This window comes from Gracilinanus agilis, chromosome 4 (assembly GCF_016433145.1).
Source record: "Gracilinanus agilis isolate LMUSP501 chromosome 4, AgileGrace, whole genome shotgun sequence".
NCBI lineage: Eukaryota > Metazoa > Chordata > Mammalia > Didelphimorphia > Didelphidae > Gracilinanus > Gracilinanus agilis.
Genome location: NC_058133.1, coordinates 154,350,440 through 154,371,031, shown reverse-complemented (window position 1 = coordinate 154,371,031; position 20,592 = coordinate 154,350,440). Strand labels below are relative to the sequence as shown.

Sequence of the window (20,592 nt, the reverse complement as noted above, 5' to 3'; positions counted from 1 at the left end):
ATTTTACAGATGAGGAACTAAGGCAAAGAGGGTTAAATGACTTGCCCAGGATCATATAGCTAGTTTGTCTGAGACCCTATTTCAATTTAGGTCTCCCTGATTCCATTCTTGCTGCTGTCCACTGAGCTACCTCGCTGTCCCTCTTTGCACAGTGTTTCTCCCACTGGAATGTAAGCTCTTTATGGGCAGGAACTACTTTTTGTCCTTTTTAAAAAATTTCCTTAAAAAATTAGCTCTTTGCCTGCCACACAGTCAGTACTTAATACATGCTTGTTGACTTAGAATGAAATGAGATAATGGTTTGAAAATGTTAAGTCCTGTGCAAAAAAACCCCCAAGATATCAGTTTGGATTTAGTTTTGTTTGGCAGGAAGGAGTTTATCAGAGTAAGATTGAACATTGGATGTTGGATAGTTCACCTATTATGAACTTTTGAAAGAATGAGAGTTTCACAGAATGGGCAGGATTGATAGATTGTGTTCTGTATCATTAGTGGGAACTCCTGAATCAATAATATTACACATTCTTTCTTATAATTTCAATATTTGAGAGATATTAAAATAGAGAAAGAAGGAAAATGTATAATTAATGAAAGGTCCAGTGTGTTTTAACTACCAAGAATGTCTTACTGCATTCCATTTAATTCCTTTTTTTTAAAATTAGGTCACAAATAGGATCTAATTACATGGAGTATTAGGGCTAACTCTTTTTTTATAGATAATTTTGTTTATAAGGGATAGGTATTAGAAAGTACATTATCTACAAACTTTAAATCCTGTGTTTTTGGAAGTTGTATTTGTTATAAAGATATTATATTAGTAGGTTTAAAGTTATCATCATCATTTCTTCTTTCTTTAATGGATCTGTGATCTCATCTTTCTGGGTATTCATTCCAGCTCTTCTCTGCCTTTTCATCCTGTGTAACTCTTGCCCATGTCCTCCCATAAATGTTACTTAGTATATCTGTTCTACTCTGTTGACTTTGTATGAGTAGCAGTGGAAGACATAGATTGTCCTTTTGTTATCTCTTACTTCTCACTGATTACTAAATAATTATTGAGTATCTTTTTTTTCTCCCCACTTTCCATCTTAGTAACAACCCTAATATAGAAGGGTAAAGGCTAGGCAAATGAGGCCAAGTGTGTCTTGCCTAGGGTCACACAGCTACACATTTGAAGCCAGGTCTGCCTGACTTTAGCCTGGTGCTATCTAGCTTCTTATACTGAATGTTTTTATGTACAAGGTGTTATACTAGGTTCTGTGGGGGATACAAAGAAGTAGATATTCTCCATATCTTTTCTGAGGTCAAGGAGCTATTAGTCTAGGCAAAGAAGCAAAACAAAATCAAAAGAAAAGATTACTAACAATTAGAAGCAGGGTATTCATAAACTGTGTGTGTGATAGATATTCAAAGCTGGGAAAGGTCAGGAACTGATGTAGTCAGGGAACCTTTAATGGAGAAGTAGAACTTAAGCCTAACTTTGAAAAATAGATAGGCTTTATAGAAGCAAGAGGGAAGAGTTTCCTAAGGATTGAATGGGTAGGTTTGGACAAGGGAGAGTAGGTTGTTAAGATTCTGTAATACTAGCTTGAATGGAATGTTTGTGTCGTGGGAATAGTAGGAGATGAAGTGGGAAAAGTTGATTGGGGTGAAAATGTGAAAACCCTTAATTTCTAGACTAAGGAGTTAATGCATTTTTTTTTCTAGAAAGTGGGAATCTACTGAAGATTTCCACATAAGGAGGTAACATAATGAAGACTGTTTTAAGACTAATTGGACAACAATCTGCAGGAAGGATTAGGACAGTTGAAAGACCTAAGACTGGGAAATAAAAGATAGTTGTAATTCAGATGTAAGATAAGGGCTTAAACTACAATGGTGGCAATAAAAGTGATATAGAAGAAATGAATATAAGAGCAAGGGAGTAGTTAAGACAAATTTCATATCTGAATAACTAGGAAGAATTGTGTCATTAGTGAGAATAGGAAGGTAAGGGAGGACTGGTTTCAGGGGTAAAATGATTTCAGTTTTAGACCTATTTAGTTTAAGATGATGGTGGAATATACAAGTGGAAATGGTTGATAGAGATATGTTAGAGACAAGGGCTTGAAGCTTGGAAAGGGAGATTAGGGTTGGCTACTTATTAATACTTTAGAATCATTCACACAAGAAGTGAGGTCTGAGCAAAACAAATGTGAGGGAGAAAAGCAATTGATAGAGAAGCATCTGCATTTATAGGTAAAGAAGAAATGCAGTCAAGGAGACAGGGCAGTCAATAGGAACTATCTGTCTTTATTAATAATTTTCTTAATAGAAGAAGCAGGATAGTCTAATGTCATGGAAGGTAGGAATAAGGAATTTCATAAAGGGAAAAGAAGGTATCAAGAAAAGAGAGAGCAGTTAGAATAAGAACTGACATAAAGACTGAGACTTAGTGAGTAAAATTTTAATAAGAATGATAGTAAGAGAATAGTGATTGTGAGATCACAAATGAATAAATGATTAAGAAAGGGGAGACCCACACCCCCCTTTTACCTGCTTCTAAAGTGGCAAGATGTGCAAGTGCCACCTTAACCATTTGATTTGGGCTTTAAACTAAAAGATGACAAGAATTTCAATGGGTTAAATAAAAAAGTAAAGGATGGTATTCCAGGCTCTGGGAATAATACAAAGGGATGAACATATTCAGGAGATAAGGAATGTCTAGTTTAGGCAAAGGAAAGAGTCCACAAATAAAAGCAGTATATAATAAGACTAGAAAGATATAGTGAACCAAATCATGTAGGCAAAGAGATATTAACTTTACTCAGTTTGCAACAGGAAACTAATGAAGACTTCTGAGCAAGGAACTGACATTGAACTATACTTGACAATTAAGAAAAAAATTTATTAAGTACCAGAGATATAAAGATAAGTTATTTTAAAAGTTCCTGTACTACATATCTTACATTCTATTGGGATAGATGACTAAATTACAAGATAATTTGTGGGAGGAGTGAGCACTAACTCACTACTTTGGAAATCAGTAAAGGAGCTGAGTTGGAGAGAGCACCAGGTATCCTTAAAGTTAGAGGTGAAGAAAGTACTTCTTCCATGGGGAACACACCATGCAGAGATATAGATGAGAAAATGGAATGTCATTTCAAAGAAGAACAAGTAGACCAATGTGGCTATAATTTTGAGTGCATAAAGGGGAGCAAATATAGGGGGTCATGACTACATCCTTAAAGAATGGAAATAGATTGCCTTTTCAGACTCTATTTTCTAAATCATGAACATACCCAATGAACTTGTTCTTGTACATTTTGCTACCTTGGTGTCAGGGTAAAGGCAAGGGAGACTTGTTGCTAATTAATGATTCTTTTTTCTTTTAACGAACAGGACTGGAATAGAAGAGGAAAGACCGGATAGGCTTTTGAAAAAGTCTGAGGAACAGCTTATGCAAAAGGAGAAATAATGGGAATATAGTGGAAGTAGTGGATGCTTTCATTGTCAACATCTCAAATGAGGGATAAGGAATTATATTTTAGATTCATTGAAATGGAGATGTTCAACAGGCAGCTAGAAATGGAGAACTGGAGCCCAAGAGAGGGATTAGATCTGGATAAACAGATTTGAGATTTATCTGCAAGGAAAAGTTAGTTGAATTCATGAGATCTCATGAAGTCATAAAGAGAAAAAGTAAAGAGAGGATGGGGGATAGGGCTGAGAACAGAGCCCTGAAGTACATTCACATAAAGAAATTAGAATATGTATGATATTCCATTTCAAACCCTGAGAGGGAGCAGTAAGTTACATAGGAAGAAAAGCAGGAGAAAGTGATGTCAGAAACATCCAGTATTCAGGAAGAGTGTATATGCCTAATATTGTCAAAAGTTTCAGACAGGTCAAGAAAGTTGAGGGCTAAGAAATGACCATTGTATTTCATCCTTTGTAACCTTGGACAAAGCAGATTTAATAGAGTAAAATAATCAAAAATTGGATTGCAAAGGATTGATGAATAAGTGGGCTTTGAGAAACTGGAAGAAGGAACTTTTTAAAAAATTTTTAAGAATTTAGTTGTAAAAAGGAAGAGAGCTATATGATGATAGCTTAAGTAGACGGCAGGATGAAGGGAACATTTTATCTAATTTTTTTCCTGGCCATTAAAAAAATTTTTCCCCATCGTTACATGATTCTTGTTGTCTCCCTCTCCTTTTCCTTCCCCCCTCCCAGAGTTGACAAGCAATTCCACTGGGTTATATATCTATTATCACTCAAAATCCATTTCCATATTATTTATTTTTGTTATAGAGTAATCTTTTAAAACCAAAACCCCAAATCATACACCCATTAATAATAGTAGCAAAATCAATCACATTTGATCATCCCAGGATGCTTCATTTACTATATATAATGTTCTCCTGGTTCTGCTTATTTCACTCTGCATGAGTTCATGTAGGTCATTCCAGTTCTTATAGAAATCCATCGATTCATCATTCCTTATAGCATGATAGTATCCATCACCATCATATACCAAAATTTGTTCAGCCATTCCTCAGTTGAGGGACATCCCCTCATTTTCCAATTTTTTGCCACCACAAATAAATCCTTTCCCTTTTTTTTTATCTCTTTGGGATGCAAACCTAGTAGTGGTATTGCTGGATCAAAGGGCAGGCAGTCTTTTGAAGTCCTTTGTGCATAATTCCAAATGACCTTCCAGAATGGTTGGATCAATTCACAACTCCACCAGCAGTGCATTAGTGTCCCAATTTTGCCACATCCCCTCCAACATTTATTATTTTCCTTTACTGTCATATTGGCCATTCTGCTAGGTGCAAGGTAGTACCTCAGAGTTGTTTTGATTTGCATTTCTCTAATTATAAGAGATTTCAAACACTTTTTCATGTGCTTATTGATAGCTTTAATTTCTTCATCTAAAAACTGCCTATTTATATCCCTTGACCATTTGTCAATTGTGGAATGATTTGATTTCTTATAAATTTGACTTAGTTTTTTGTACATTTAAAAAATTAGACCTTAGTCAGAAAATTTTGTTATAAAATTGTTTCACAGTTTGTTGTGAAGAGAAGTGTTTGGAGTGTACGTCTTTGTAGTCAGTAAGGAAGAAGACAGTAGGGAAAGAAAGACTTAAAATTAGAAAGAAGTGGTGATTAAAAAGGCAAGCTACCAGAAGAGATATACAGGAAGGGCAAGGACAAAAAATAGAATGATCAAAGAATAAATGAAAGGGCATTTATTAAGCTTTACAATGTATCAAGTACTGTGCTAGTGCTAGAAATACAAATATAAAAGAAACCTAATTCCTTTCCTTAGGGAGCTTGCATTTTAATAATGTAAGATAACACTGGAGCGATGAAAATATTGAATTTATTACTATTCCCAAAGCAAAAAGTAGAAAAAAGACAGAAAGCCAAGGGTGGGATCAAGTGGCAACTGAGCTAATGGCAAGATAGAGTGAATTTTTGGGTGGGATGTGAAGCATGGTTTACTCTGAGACTAGCTTGATAGAGTAGATTAATTGAGTTAGCAAATTTCAATCAAGACAGCTCAGTCTCAGGATGAGAGTTCCAAAGGTGAGTGGGTTAATTGTTTCAGGGAGTGGAAGCATGGTATTCTAGCATGCTAGAACCTATAGTTAACAATTAAAAAAAACAATTTAATGTCCCCCCCCCAAAAAAAAACACAAACCTTTCCCCAAGGTGTGACTTGTAGTAGTATTTATCCTCTGGCCCTGGTAGATAAGTTGCTTAAGGATAAATCTTATTAGTATGCTATGGACATTATAGGGGAGGGGGCATCTAAAGGATGTTGTTTGTCTTTGAAAGGAAGAGTGAAATGAGAGGGATAGTACCATCAGGAGCTAAAGAAGGAAGATTTTTTTTTAATTGGGATTTCTAAAACCTAAGCAAATGGGAAGTAGCCAATAGAGAGATTTAAAATGTCAAAGCATATTTGACAATTTTGTTGGAATATTGAAATCTCCCAATTTGTATGTTCATTATAGTTTTACTACTTGAGAAGATAGAGCATGATGACATCTGCAATAAAACATTGAAGATTACAGATTTTGGTCTGGCTAGAGAATGGCACAGAACAACCAAAATGAGTGCAGCTGGTACATATGCATGGATGGCACCTGAAGTTATCAAATCATCTTTATTTTCTAAAGGAAGTGATATCTGGAGGTAAGTACCCATGTACATTTTGGCTTTTACAAACATCTCCATAGAAGTTTTTTCCTGTGCTTCTTGAAAGAAAGATATTAATTATCTAAATATTTAGCTTTAAGCTCAAAAACAAGTTATTTTCTAGGAATATTTTTGTTTATGATGTTTCCATGTAAACTTTTAAGCTAATTTAAAAACAGGCCAGAATAAATAACTTGGAGGTTTTTTTCCCCAAAAAATCTCCACTTGTTGGTTCAGTCTTATTGTTTAGTACACTTTTTTAGTATAATTTTAGTACAATTTTTCCAAATTGCAGGTTTGCTCATGATGATTGAGAGGCTGTTTCATCATAAAGTGCAAGTTTCTAGATAGAATTCAGTTTAGTTCAGTAAATACTAAGCATCTACTCTGTACAAAATTCTGTGTTGGGGAAGGTGCAAAGTTCAGATGAGATCATACCTCATGGAGATTTGTTTAGTAAGGGGACTATATAATATCTACAAATAACTATATTACAAAAAGATACCTATATATCTTAGAGAAAATTCTATGAAAAATACAAGGAAAAAGACCATTACTTACTAGGAGAATCAGATAAGGTTTTCTCAAAGGAGTAGTCTTTGAACTGATCCTGAACTCTTTATTTTTATAAACACTATTTGGAAATATTTGTGTGACCAAAAACACAAAGTAACCAAGTATGTGATATATGTGACTGGAGCAAAAAGTCCAGTTTAGAAAATAGAGTATATGGAAAGGAGTACAGGAGTAGCATACTGTAAAAGCCATATGGTAGAATGATGTCATATTTTGGTGGGCCTTAAGTTTTAGACAAGGCAAGTTGAGTACAACTTGCTAGACAACAGAAGGGAATCATTGGAGATGTTTAAGCAGAGAAGAATGAATGAACTAAGCAATTATTAGGTACTTACTATGCACAAAATATTGTGGTAAACACTGGGAATACAAATGGAAAAGTAAGGCAATCCCTTCTCTCAAGGAGTTCATGTTCTAACATGGGAGAGCTACAAGTCAGATGGAAAAATCTCGTGGTCTCTAGGATATAATAACAAAGCAAGTGATAATACACTCTGGCTAGTTACAAGGAATATTAATCTGACAATTGTATAAAAAATAAAGGCAGCATGACATAGGAATTAGAGCCTTTGACTTGGAGTAAAAATTTCCAAATTTTGCCTTTGAGATTTACTAGTTTTGTGATGATTGGGCAAGTCACTTAATTTCTTTATAGACTCAGTTTCCTCGTCTATAAATTAGATATGCCAATACTACCCCATAATACTTTGTAGACCTTAAATTGCAATATAAATATCAGATATTTATTATTGGAAAAGGGAGAGTAAAGGTTGGAGACCTATTAATAGGCTATTGCTATAGTCTAGGGAACTTGTATTTGAATAAAAACAATAAGAATAGAGGAGAAATAGGAGAGACTTAGCATATTGTGAATTGATCAGTAAATCTATAGACACTGCCCTTTGTCAGCAGAAATTTGTAATGGATTAGAAAAGAGATTTGGGAGAAAAGAGTCAGAGGCTTTGGATTTGGGGAAAAGGAGAAATGGTACCCCAGAGATAAATAGTGATATCAGATGTAAAAGTAGATTTAGGAAGTAAGATCATGAGTTCAGTTTTGTACATTTGGAATTTGAGATTCTGATGGTACTTTAAAAGGTGGAGAATAGCAGTTTACTTTAAGCAAATTAGAATTTACAAGGGGATGATTATTCACTTCACAAAAGGTTTTTAACAATTCTTTTAAGTTGCATATGTGTGAAATACATAGGACATTTTTAAATATTTTATTTTTGCCCAATTAACATCTAAAAACAATTTTAATATTCTTTTAAAAAATTTGAGTTCCAAATTCTCTCTCCTAGCCACTATACCCTACCCTCTGAAATTATAAGCAATCCTATATAGATTTTACATGTGCAGTCATGTAAAACATTTTTCCATATTAGTCAGTTTGTGGAAGAGATCTCAAACAAAAATTATTAATAAGAAGAAAGTGAAATATAGTATGGTTTTGGTCTCCATTCAGACTCCATCAATTCTTTCTCTGGAGGCAGATGGCATTTTTCATCATGAGTCTCTGGGATTATCTTACATCAGTATATTGCTGAGAATAACTGGGTCATTCAGTTTATCAAAAAATATTGCCATCACTGTGTACAATGTTATTCTGGTTCTTCTCATTTCACTTTGCATCACCTCCTGTAAATCTTTCCAGGTTTTTTTGAAAGCATCTTATTGTCATATAGCACAATAGTATTCCATTACAATCACATACCAAACTTGTACAGTCATTCCCCAATTAATGGATAACCCCTTACTTTCCAATTCTTTGCTACCACAAAAAGAGCTGCAGTAAGTAAGTTGTTTTTGTACAGATAGGTTCAATCCCCAATTCAGTATTGGGATACTGACCTAGTAGCAGCTTTGGATATCCACAGTTTTAGACCCCTTTACGACAGAGTTCCAAATTGCCCTTTAGAATGGTTGGAATTAGACACAACTCTAATAACAATGCATTAGTGTCCCAGTTTTCCTGTGTCTCCCCCAACATGTATCATTTTACTTTTCTATCATATTTGCTAATCTGAGAGATGTGAGGTGGTACCTCAGAGTTTGCATACATTTAAGAAAATGCTGCATTTGTAAAGCAAGGTATTTCTGCAGGATTAGATATTCTTAGGTATAGATACATTATAATTGATAACAGTTCAGTTTTGAAGAAGTAGTTTTAAAGAATAAAGAAACAATCTCCTTATCTAATCATAAGTTAATTGTGTGGTTATAAGAGACATAATATTTCTATGTGAGAATTTTTAAATTTAGGAGAGTTATTTAAGGTAGAATATTGATAAGGTTGCTCTGAACCATAATGAACAATTTAAAGCAGGGATCTCAAAAGGGGTTTTATATTTTTTATATTCTATTTATAAAGCCTGCTGTGCAAGGCTCAAAGTATTAATCATTATTTTGTTTAAAAAAGAAAGATTTAGATAGCACTTTTTTGTTTAAATTACCATTAATTTTAAAAGTCAATTTGTTTAAAACTATTGGGACAGAAGAGTAGGCTGAGATAAGTAAAATTTGAGACTATACTGTTAGTTATGGATTTAGTGTATAAAATGTAGTTATTAATGAATATAGTGATTCTTATAGCTGAATCTTCTACCAAGGAGGTACAATGAGGATTAATAGGTAACTAGTAAACAATTTTATAGTGCCTTACAATTTCTAAATCAAAAGTGTTATGGGAATATAAAGTTTTTTCTTTTTTTTTTTTAACTCATACCTTTCATCTTGGAATCAATACTAGGTCTTGGCTCTAAGGCAAAAGAGTGCTAAGGGTTAGGCATTTGTGGTTAAGTGACTTGCCCAAGGTCACACAACTACGACATGTCTGAGGACACATTTGAACCTTGGACCTCCTATCTCTAGGCCTGGCTCTCAATCCACTGAGTCACCTAGCTATCCCTACAAAGTTTTAATTAAACTGTTTGCTAGATTTGTTGTAATATCTGATATTTGGGTAAAATTTGTTAGTTTTTTAAGCAATTTAATAAAATGATTCTCTAAAAACTAGAAAAAACATTTAAATAACTTTGGTGCCAGGGATCTGGTAAAAAATCTCAGCTCATGTTGATGTGAAGATGTTAGAAGCATTTATATTATGTAAGAAATTTATAGTAACAGATTATCTTTCTGTAACTTGGTTATCTTCAAGCTTTATCAAAGAACCAAGATCAGGAAATAAGCAAAAATGCATCTTAACAAAAAATAAGTTCCTCAAAGTACATGTTCTAAGGCAGTAAAGGCTAGGCAGTGGGGGTCAAGTGACTTGCCCAGGGTCACACAGCTAGGAAGTGTCTGAGATTCGATTTGAACCTAGGACCAGATTTGAACCTAGGACCTCCCATCTCTAGGCCTGGCTCTCAATCCACTGATCCACCCAGCTGCCCCCTATTAAAACATTTAATATAACTTATACATAAAAGAGAATCTTGTGTATCCAGCATATCTTTTGTTTGAGAGAGGTTTTCACATGTGGTCAGTGTGTTGGTGTATTTTCTTTCAGTGTCCTTATTTGTATTAAAAGAAGGGTTCTGGAAGAGGAGAAAAGGAAAGTGAATTAGGAAATGCAAAAAAAAAAGGGAGAAGGAAATGTCAAGAATTACAGTATATACAGAAGAAAACAAAAAAAATTCAGGAGACACAAATAGCCATTTTATTGCTACCTTGTTCAATTTTATACTACATTTAAAACATTAACAGCAGTAATTGATTGCTATTCTTTGTTTATTGAAATGATTAAGTTCACCTCAGAAGAAAGTCCATTCTTCTTTTATATAGATCCATTTATTAGGAAGATTTTCCCACATATCAAGTCTTAATATGTTTCTTTGCAACTTCTACTCATTACTTCTGGTCCCTAATATTTGTTTTTGTCCCTAGTAGCCAGGCAGAACAAGTAAAATCTCCCTTCCTTATGACAGACTTTTAAATACTTGAAAACAGATAGCGTGGGTCGAATTTCATTTTCTCCAGGATAAGGATCAGCAGTGCTTGTATAGTATGAGCTCAAGGCCCTTTACTATCTTGCTTGCCCTCCTTACATATTCTTCAGCTTATCAATATCCTTCCTAAAATATTACACAGAGAGTCAAACATATTATTCCAGATGTGATCTGACTAGAGCAGAGTCCAGTGGATAGGTTTACCTTCTCTAGTCTTGGAAACTGTGTTCCTCATAATGAAGTTTGATTGCATTCATTTTCTTGGCTGCCATATCACACTGTTGACTCATTGATCTTGTGGCATAATATAACCCCCAACTAGTGCTTGTAAAGGTGATTTGAAAAAATATAATTGTTAATCTTTATATACATTTATCTGTGTTAAATCCCTAATTTTCTTCAAGGTTTCACTTAGATGCAGTTTTTTACATGAAACCTTTCAGATTCCTCTCACTTGCTAGATCCTCTCCTACAAAATTATCTGGTTTCAATTTTATGTGTGTGTGTGTGTGTGTGTGTGTGTGTGTGTGTGTATGTATGTATGCTTTCTCCCCTCACTAGATTATGATCTCCATTTTTAGTTTTGTATCTATAACATCTAGTAAGTATTATACACTTAATAAATGCTAATCTTTTGAGGCCTCTTTGGATTGACTGTCATCTAACCTGTTGGCAATTCCTTCAATATTTGTGTCATCTGCAGATTTGATAAGTATGCTGTCAATATCTTATTTAATTCACTGTTAACAACTTTTAAAAACAGTAAAAGGCCAAGCCCTTGGTCTTGCCATCAGACTTCCTTCCAAATTTATATTGAGCCATTAATGATATCTCCTTGGATTTGACCATTCAGCTAGTTCTGAACTCAGCCCACATCTCTTACCTTTCTTAAAAGAATAGCATAACAGACTTTGTTAAATATTTTTCTAAAATCTAGGTAAAGTATATTTGCATCATTTCCATAATTTACCAGTTTATTAACTTTGTTAAAAAAAAAAGGAAATAAGTTAGTCTGACTTGGCTTGTTCTTGATGAAGTCATTCTGGCTCTTTGTGATCACTTCTTTCTTTTCTGATATAATCCTTTGCCACCTCTTAAATCATATGTTGTAGAATTTTGATAAGAATCAAGACTAAGTCCATACTTAGAGCTTGTAGATTCCTTTCCTTAAAAAAAACTCACTCAAGGCTGTTCTATACTGTCTCTCTCTTTCTTAAAAGTTTTATTGATGTGTTTTGTTTTTATATTACAAACATTTCTATATTATCCCTCCTCAGTGATAACTCTCTTGCACCAAAGTAAAACTACTAAACAAAGCTAGTAATAATGATCTCTTCTAAAAGTACATGCAGCAGTGTTCCACAACTGTAGCATCTTTCTTGATCTCTCTTTTTTATTTAAATTTATTTGTTTGTTACATTAAAATACTTATTAACTCACTCCTTCCCCTCCATTCATTAGATAAAGCATCATATGACAAAAAAGATATGTGTGTATATATAAAATTATGCTTACTTATTTCTATTGTAAAAGAAACTTTGTTTTAAAAAGTTGTTTAAAAATATGATAGTTTATTTTCTCTCACTTCCACCTGCACTCCACCCTTTTAAAGATCTTTGAGTCAAAGAGAGAAGGGAATGTAAATCCGAGAGTTGTTTTTATTACCCTCAAATGGGCCACTTGGACCTGAACTCTTCAAAAGTAGCTAAGATGTTCTCTTACTCCCTCCTTACTTGTCTTCAGCATCACTTTCCTCTTAGACATCTTCAGTCTATTTTTCTAATCAAAAAAACCTGATCTTAGAAGAGAAAAAATAAGCATAATTGCATAGCTTTGTCTTTCTCTTCAGTTTCATTTATCATCCCATCTATCCCCAAGTGATGGTCCCAAGCTTTTCTTTTCCCCACTGTAACTGTAGAAGGTAAAATAAATCTTTTGTTCTCCTTATTTTTCTTCACCAACCTTAACTTATTTTGAAATTTAGGATTCCTGCCACTATTCTTATGGAACCTTGTGCTCATATATAGACTCACCCTTGTGAATATCTTTTTACGTGTGTCCTTTTGAAATATAAGTTGGTTGATACTTTCCCTGTTCATTCACAACCACAGCAGTCTCTTTGGACAGTGTCTCCTTCTCCTTTTTATTGGAATTGCTTCTCTTTTTTGTCTTTAGCATTTAATTCTTGAAAAGTTTTTTATCCCTTCTAGGACCATTCCCTTGTACAATTTTAGTTCATGAGATACTACCTATCCTTTCTATGAATTCTTTTGATTTCTTTGATTGTCAAATTAAATATGATTATCTCAGTTCACTCCTCATCCTTATTGATCTTTCTGTAGTTCTTTTAAAAATTGTATAATTCTTTTCACCTGGTTTTCTTCCTCTGTCTATTCCTTCTTATTCTCTTTTGTTTAATCATCATCTGTCATGCTGCCCTTAACCTTGTATAGCCAAAAGACTGTGTCTTGAGCATTCTTCTTTTCTCATTTCAGCTTCTCTCATGGTGATCTTATCACCTATGGAAATAGTCACTGTCTTTATATAGATGGTCCCCAAATCTTTATATCCAGATCTAGTTTCTCTCCTGAATTCTTTTCCACACTGCCAATTGCCTAGATGTTCTATCATACCTCAAGACATAACTTGTTCCAAATGGAGCTCATTTCCCTCCCTTAAACCTATCCCTTCTCTAATTTCCCTATTTCTCACTTAGCTTTGCAGTTTACCCCCATAAGCCTTCTCCATTCTGTCTAATCAATGAATTAGTAAATAAGTATTAAGCCTACTTTAGGCTAGTTACCATGTTCGGTAATGGAGATACAAAGATAAAAATGAAATAGCCTCTCCCTTCAAGGAGCTTATATACTATTAGAGGAAGCACAATATAAGTAAATACAAAAAATAGGGACAAGGATAAAGACAACTTGTGATTTCATTGGTGTAGAGAATTCCCAGGTAAGGGAATACTTTCTGTCAGGTCAGCAATATTATATAATCTTAGAGAGTTGCCTAGATCAGAAAGAGGCATAAAACACATGGCACAAGGGCGACATGTGGCCCACAACACTCCCAAGTGTGTCCTGAATCAGACTAGAATGTAGTTCCCAACTGATTTTAATATATTGATGAAGTAATAAAAAAAAAAAAAGAAATGTGTAAACATGTAGTTTTTCTAAGTCATTTTGAGGCCTGTGTGGATCCTGTTTTATAGTTTAGTGACCCATATTTCTATTTGAGTTTCAGACCACTAGCCTAGACTACTGAAGTTTAAATGATTTGACTGTGATCACACAGCCAGTGTGTGTTGGAGTTGGGATTCAAGCTTAATCTTCTGACTCAGACCAGCTCATGACGCCACATTACTTTTCACTTTATATACAAAATACATACAAAATTAATAAGGCTGGGGCAGCTGGGTAGCTCAGTGGATTGAGAGCCAGGCCTAGAGACAGGAGGTCCTAGGTTCAAATCCGGCCTCAGATACTTCCCAGCTGTGTGACCCTGGGCAAGTCACTTGACCCCCATTGCCTACCCTTACCAATCTTCCACCTATAAGTCAATACACAGAAGTCAAGGGTTTAAAATTTAAAAAAAAATTAATAAGGCTGAAGAGATCAGGAGAGGATTTCATCTTGGAAGAGACACTTGCATTAATATTCTGAAATCACAAGAGGTAGAAGTGAGGAAGAAAGGCATTCCAGACATGAGAAACAGCCTGTGCAAAGGCAAAAAGACAGAGATACAACACTTTGCCTGAGGAACATTAAGTAGAGCCATTTGGCTGAAGCATAGTTTGTGAAGGAGAGTAATTTATAACGAATTTGGGAAAGTAGGCCAGACACAGTGCATGGAGGGTTATAGCTGCCAGGCAAAGCCATAAGGCAATAGGGAGCCACAGAAGCCTTTTGAAGAGACTTATTCCAGATTGTAATTCATATCATAAGGGGTTGAAGAGTGAGTGAGAGTCAAGAATGTGGCGATAAGAAGTACAGATAGATTTTTTATATAAATTTGGCTATAAAAAGATGGAGACATCCTGGAATAAGGAAATAGTAGGATCAAGGAAAGATTTAGGAGGTTTTTTGTTGGTTTATTTTAAGATGCAGGAAGCTTGAATGTGTTTATAAGCAACTATGAAAATGCCAATGGACAAGAACAGATGGAGATTAGCCAAAGAATGAAGATGGCTGCCAATTTATTCAGATACCATTTAATTGTTTCATTTTTAATTTTTTTAATCTAAGTGTTAAAATTTGCTTTGTAGTTATGGAGTGTTGCTGTGGGAACTACTTACAGGAGAAGTTCCCTATCGTGGCATTGATGGTCTTGCTGTGGCTTATGGAGTAGCTGTCAATAAGCTCACTTTACCCATTCCGTCTACCTGTCCTGAGCCATTTGCTAAGCTAATGAAAGGTATCTTTGCAGCTTCTGTGTCTTATTTGTGGGGAATATTGAAATAGTTTATTAGATCGTTGTGTTGTTAGGGAAATTAAGCTTATGATTTAGATTTATTTTAATGGTAGTAAGTAAGAAGCAATTACCTAAACTAGTTTAGTGCAGTTCCTACTCTTTGATACAAGATATATCTTTAGGGAACTACTTCTTTAAAAAATATAGCCATATCATTGATTCAGTTATATTAGAATATTTTATTGACAATTCTAGGTAAATTATTCATCAGTTATAATCATGGTGACTTAGGTGGTCAAATTCCTGAAATTAATTTTATGGCATGAAAGTCTTATATCCTTAAATTAAATGAACTATTTATAATGACATCACTATATTATCAAATAATAATTATGTATGGCACTGCTTGGGCACTGTGCAAAATAAATTATTTTATTGTTTTAGACAGGAAATTTATCAACATGGGTTAGTAAATATAAAACATTTTAGTTAAATAAGTGGTTTATACCTTCTATTTTGAAATAAGGGAATAAATAACCTTATTAAATAAACTTAAATTTTCTAAGTTCTGGAACTGATGTAATTTTGATTTATTATAGAATGCTGGGAGCAAGATCCTCACATTCGGCCATCATTTGCTTTAATCCTTGAACAGCTAACTGCCATTGAAGGAGCAGTTATGACTGAAATGCCTCAAGAATCCTTCCATTCTATGCAAGATGACTGGAAACTAGAAATTCAGCAAATGTTTGATGAATTGAGAACTAAAGAAAAGGCAAGTAAAATCAGTTTTACCATGGAATGTATATGTTTAAATCTCTAAGAAAATTCTGAGCTATTAAATTTTGTTAATTTTAACCCATAATAATCCCAGTTTTATTGACCATTGCTTTGATATAAAACTTTTTTACTCAGAATATATAAGTTTTAAAAGTGGAGTACGATGGTAAATTTATCAATATGTGGCACAGAAGAAAAAATTTTAGGCTAATAACAGTTGTCATAAAATACAAGGAAAAATAGAAAATTAAAAATAGAAAGATATTGGGGAAGTTGGCTTTGTTTACATAGCCTTATTTCTGAGTCAAAACAGATGTCTTTTGCATCACTTTCATGTCCCAAAATATCTTCTTCCCCCTCTCTTCTGCAAAAAAACCAGTAAAGTAGTTGCCTATTCTTTTTATACTATATTAAGCATTCTAGGCGTAGATTTTTATAAAAGCAAGAAAACAAATGGTATTTTCACAATATTTGTGCATTCTATGAATCAATATTTATTTGTTATGACTCTAGTTAAGTGAGTTCAAAGGTCTATTTAAGCCAAGCATAGTGTCCCACACAATATGGTCCCTGCTACTAGCAAATCTAGGGTTCTTGAGCTTAGGACTTTTGAACTTCAATGGGATAAGATGTATGATATCTGCACTAAATTTGGCATTAATATGTAAAAGAGGAGGTGGTGGTGGAAGTATTTGTACAGAGTTTCCTAGCAAGAGACAAATTAGCCTAGCTTGGAAATATAGTAGGTCAATGTTTCCATGATAATGGAATGGGACTAAGCCCATGAATGGCCCCTGCATTTCCATCTTGGGTGAAATTGAGAGACCCTGTATTTAAAAAAAAAAGTACTGCATTAAGAAGTCACTGTATGCCAATTACAATAAAATATCTGGGTTAAAGAGCAGTAAGAAATTAACATCATCTTGTGATTTTAAAAACCTTTTTATTTGTTCAATGTTGTGATTTCTTCAGTGTAGGGAATTCTGATGAGGAAGCATTTTTGCCAATGTATATTTTCAACTCTTCTGCAATGTAATACTCTTTTTTTTTTTTTTTTTTTTTTTTTTTTATTTTAAACCCTTAACTTCTGTGTATTGACTTATAGGTGGAAGAGTGGTAAGGGTAGGCAACGGGGGTCAAGTGACTTGCCCAGGGTCACACAGCTGGGAAGTGTCTGAGGCCGGATTTGAACCTAGGACCTCCCGTCTCTAGGCTTGGCTCTCAATCCACTGAGCTACCCAGCTGCCCCCGCAATGTAATACTCTTAAAGAATTTTCGTGCAAACAACATACTTATAATATATCTTCTTGAGCCCTTTCTCCTAGCAGATCCTACTTGTTCTCAGACCTGTTCTAAGCTGAGTAGAAGAAACAATTGAATAAGCTATGCTACTGGGCTCCTTGAAACCCTTCTCTAATCTCAAAAATCTTCCCAATTTCCTTGAACTTTTAAACTAATATTCTTTTTACTTATCTATAACTAAAACCAGGTTTTATTTTAAGGACCTCATCCCCTTATCTCTATTCCTTAGAGTCCCTAAATCTTCCCACCCACCCTGAAACCTAGGGGGTAAGGAGGGAGAAAGTAGTAAACTATGCCATGTGTTCCATTGCTGCTTCCAGAACATGCCTCCATCTCTTAATGATCTTTCTTCTTTTGAGCTCCTTGAAGTTTTGTTTATACCACCTCTCTCATCCTTGTTGATGTTATTTACTGAACTCCAGCTATTTCTTCTAATTACTTCAGAATATTAGTGGTTTGCTCACCTTCTCTATACCGCATCCCCTGTCATTCTCCTTGGAGGAAACATTGATGATATTGTGGATCCCTCTTAGGCTAAGCCTGTAGTTCTTTTTCTTTTTGTGAATTTAATTTCAGTCACATAGTGACCCAATGAAACCAAGAGTCAACTGTAAGTTCTAATAGGTAGAGGTAAGAAAGACAGAAGAATCAGATGTGGGAGCCTGACTAGGTGATGGCCTCCTCATGAGACTGAGGAATTGGAAGAAGGAAAAAGGTTTGGGGAAAGATGATGAATTTGGCTTTAGACATGTTGAATTTAAGAAGCTCATGTGCTGGAGGCAGCAGCTCCCTCCCCTTCTCCACCATGCCTGAAGACATTTCTCAACATGACCCAGTCCTCTGCCCAGCAGCCCAAAGAGAATGCTTCCTCCCTCCCCTGCAGGGAGGGATCACATGTGGTATGAGAGTTGCAGTTTGGGCACTCATTTTCTAAAAGGTTCTCTATCATTGATCTAGGTGAAGATAGATGTCCATTAGTCAGTTGGAGATTTGGGACAGAAACTCAGGACAGAGATGAGGACTGAATGTGTAGATCTGAGAATCCTCTTTACATCAGTGTTATTGAATCCAATTATTTAGTGATGAAATCACTGAGAATAGAGAAGGCTCAAAGAAAGAGGACTGGGACCTGGGACCAAGGGGCCTTGGACCAAGCTCTGCATTAACATATAAGTATTAAGGGTAGAAGATGGAAGATAATCTTTGAAGGGAAACTCAGAAAAAGTAGCCTGACAGGTGGGGACCTGGGAGAAGGCAGTGTCACAAAAACTCAGGATAGATTCAGAAGAGAGTGATCAATGGTATCAGAAGCTATAAATTGTGCAAGAAATAATGAGAACTTATTTTTTAAAACCCATTGGATTTAGCAATAAAGACATCATAGTAACATTGGAGAGAATGATTGGTTTCAATTGTGATGGTGTCAGAAACAAGATTACAAGTGGTGTAGAAGTTAAGTGGTAGATGACGAAGTAGAAACAATGTATTTAAACAGCTTTTCCTAAGAATTTGGTCGTGAAAATAGTGACTGGGCATAGCTTTTGAGAAAAAAATTAAAGCATCCAAATTTAGATATGTCTCATTTTTTTAGATTTTTGATCATTTAATTTATTTTTGCTGGTTTTTGAGCTATATTATATGAGATAAAAATCCAGTTTTTCTCAAGTTTCTGAATTTATTTGTATTTAAGCATGTATAGTTGTTTTCCAGTTTGTAAATTACATTTTTTTTGGTGGGTAGTATAATAATCAGCATGTATGTGCCCTATCTCCCTTTCATGTTCATTTATTTCTTAAGGTAGGAGATATATAAGACAACTAATAGTCAAGTAACTTGGCTCTTGTCTGGGTGTTATTCAGTAAACTCTTGGCTTCCATAGTACTGGTTTCTCCTGGGATTCTTGGCTTCTTATCTGTGTGTGTCTGTCTTTGTGCATGCAAGCATGCACCTGTCTTTGAACCACTGTGAGAAATAATGTTACTGTTAATGATTAACATCTGTTGCCAGGAACTTGGATTTTCCATTACTAGAATGACCAGTGCCAAGCAGTTAAATAAATATTACTACTGGTAATCTCACTAACTAAAAGAATTGATTCTCTGTGTGCTTCATAATTTGAAAGTATTCAAAAAGACCCTAATACCTTCAGAAATTTTTAAAATTTCTTTTTGAATGTTAAAATCTTCTTGGAAGAAAAATCTGCCCCTCTCCCCTCTGCCCTGGTTGCTTTGCCTTTTGATCTTTTTTCTTTAATACAGTTTTTAAAAAGCAACTTTTTCTCATAAAGCCTTTCATTTTAGGGAGAGGGGAAATTTTTTCTATTTCCTCTTACCTATCTAGTCTTTCTCATAACAGAATCACACTTTAGAGAGAACATATTCTCTGCTCAGGACTTTAAAAAATTATTGCTTTTTCAGTCACCAACTAACTATGATCCAAAAAGTGCAAATTTATTCTTTTATGTATTTAGCTCTACCATACTGCATCTATCTAACTTAACATCATCTTGTATTGATAAAAACATTGCTATATAATAACTATGGAAGATACTGTAGGGATGGAGGTAGAGATTGGACCAGTTATTTCACTGGCATAGAGAACATACAGATGAAGAAAATCCCTCCATCAATATAGAATGGAACCTTCTCTGTAATTTGTATTCTTAGGGAGTTGTTTAGAATCCTGAAGAGGTTAAGTGATTTGCTCTGGAATACATAACCATTAGGTGTCAGAGGCAGGACTGAGCTTGGATCTTCCCGGCTCCAGGGCCAGTTTTCTGTCCACCAATACACCACCTCTTAAGGAGTGATAATCCTGAATTGAATTAGGAAACTGAATAAAAACCATCAAAATATAACTAAGATATAATAAAACTAATTTGCAATAATTGGGGAATGTCCTTGTTGAAAAAAATGAAGTGGCTGAATTATAGAATATTTTAAAAGAAATATATTTAATTCAGAAACAGGAAATAACATTTACCAAAATTTTATTAAGTAGAGGTCCTGACTTAATTTTAATAAATTGTTAAAAGATGAATGGTATTTTGTATCCAGAAATCATTTGAATAAAGCTAGAATCCTTCAATGCCTTTTAAGTAAATTTGCCCCTCTGACCTGCAATCTTATTTATATTTTTGTATGTTTAGAAATCTCCTTCCATATATCTTCCCCTATGGCAGTGATGGCGAACCCTTTAGTGATGGAGTGCCAGGCCCTGCTCCCACCCCCCTGACTGAGTACCGTGCCCACCCACTCCCCAAGAGACTGTGTGCCATGCCCCTCCCCCCCCCACATGCTGGGTACACCCCACCCCCTCTTTACCCCACACAGGGGAGGGATAAAATGCTCACATTAGGCTACTGGGCAGAGGGGCCAGTGA

The 20,592-nt window shown here is 34.8% G+C and overlaps 1 protein-coding gene across 1 annotated transcript in view; it reads left to right on the top strand.

Moving 5' to 3' along the window:
• MAP3K21 (mitogen-activated protein kinase kinase kinase 21) overlaps positions 1-20,592 on the top strand; it is a 57,861-nt gene that overhangs the window by 14,760 nt on the left and 22,509 nt on the right. The window contains exons 3-5 of the mRNA XM_044677184.1: positions 6,008-6,188; positions 14,984-15,132; positions 15,729-15,904. Coding sequence (XP_044533119.1) covers positions 6,008-6,188; positions 14,984-15,132; positions 15,729-15,904 — 506 coding nt within the window. The remainder of the gene's footprint in view (positions 1-6,007; positions 6,189-14,983; positions 15,133-15,728; positions 15,905-20,592) is intronic.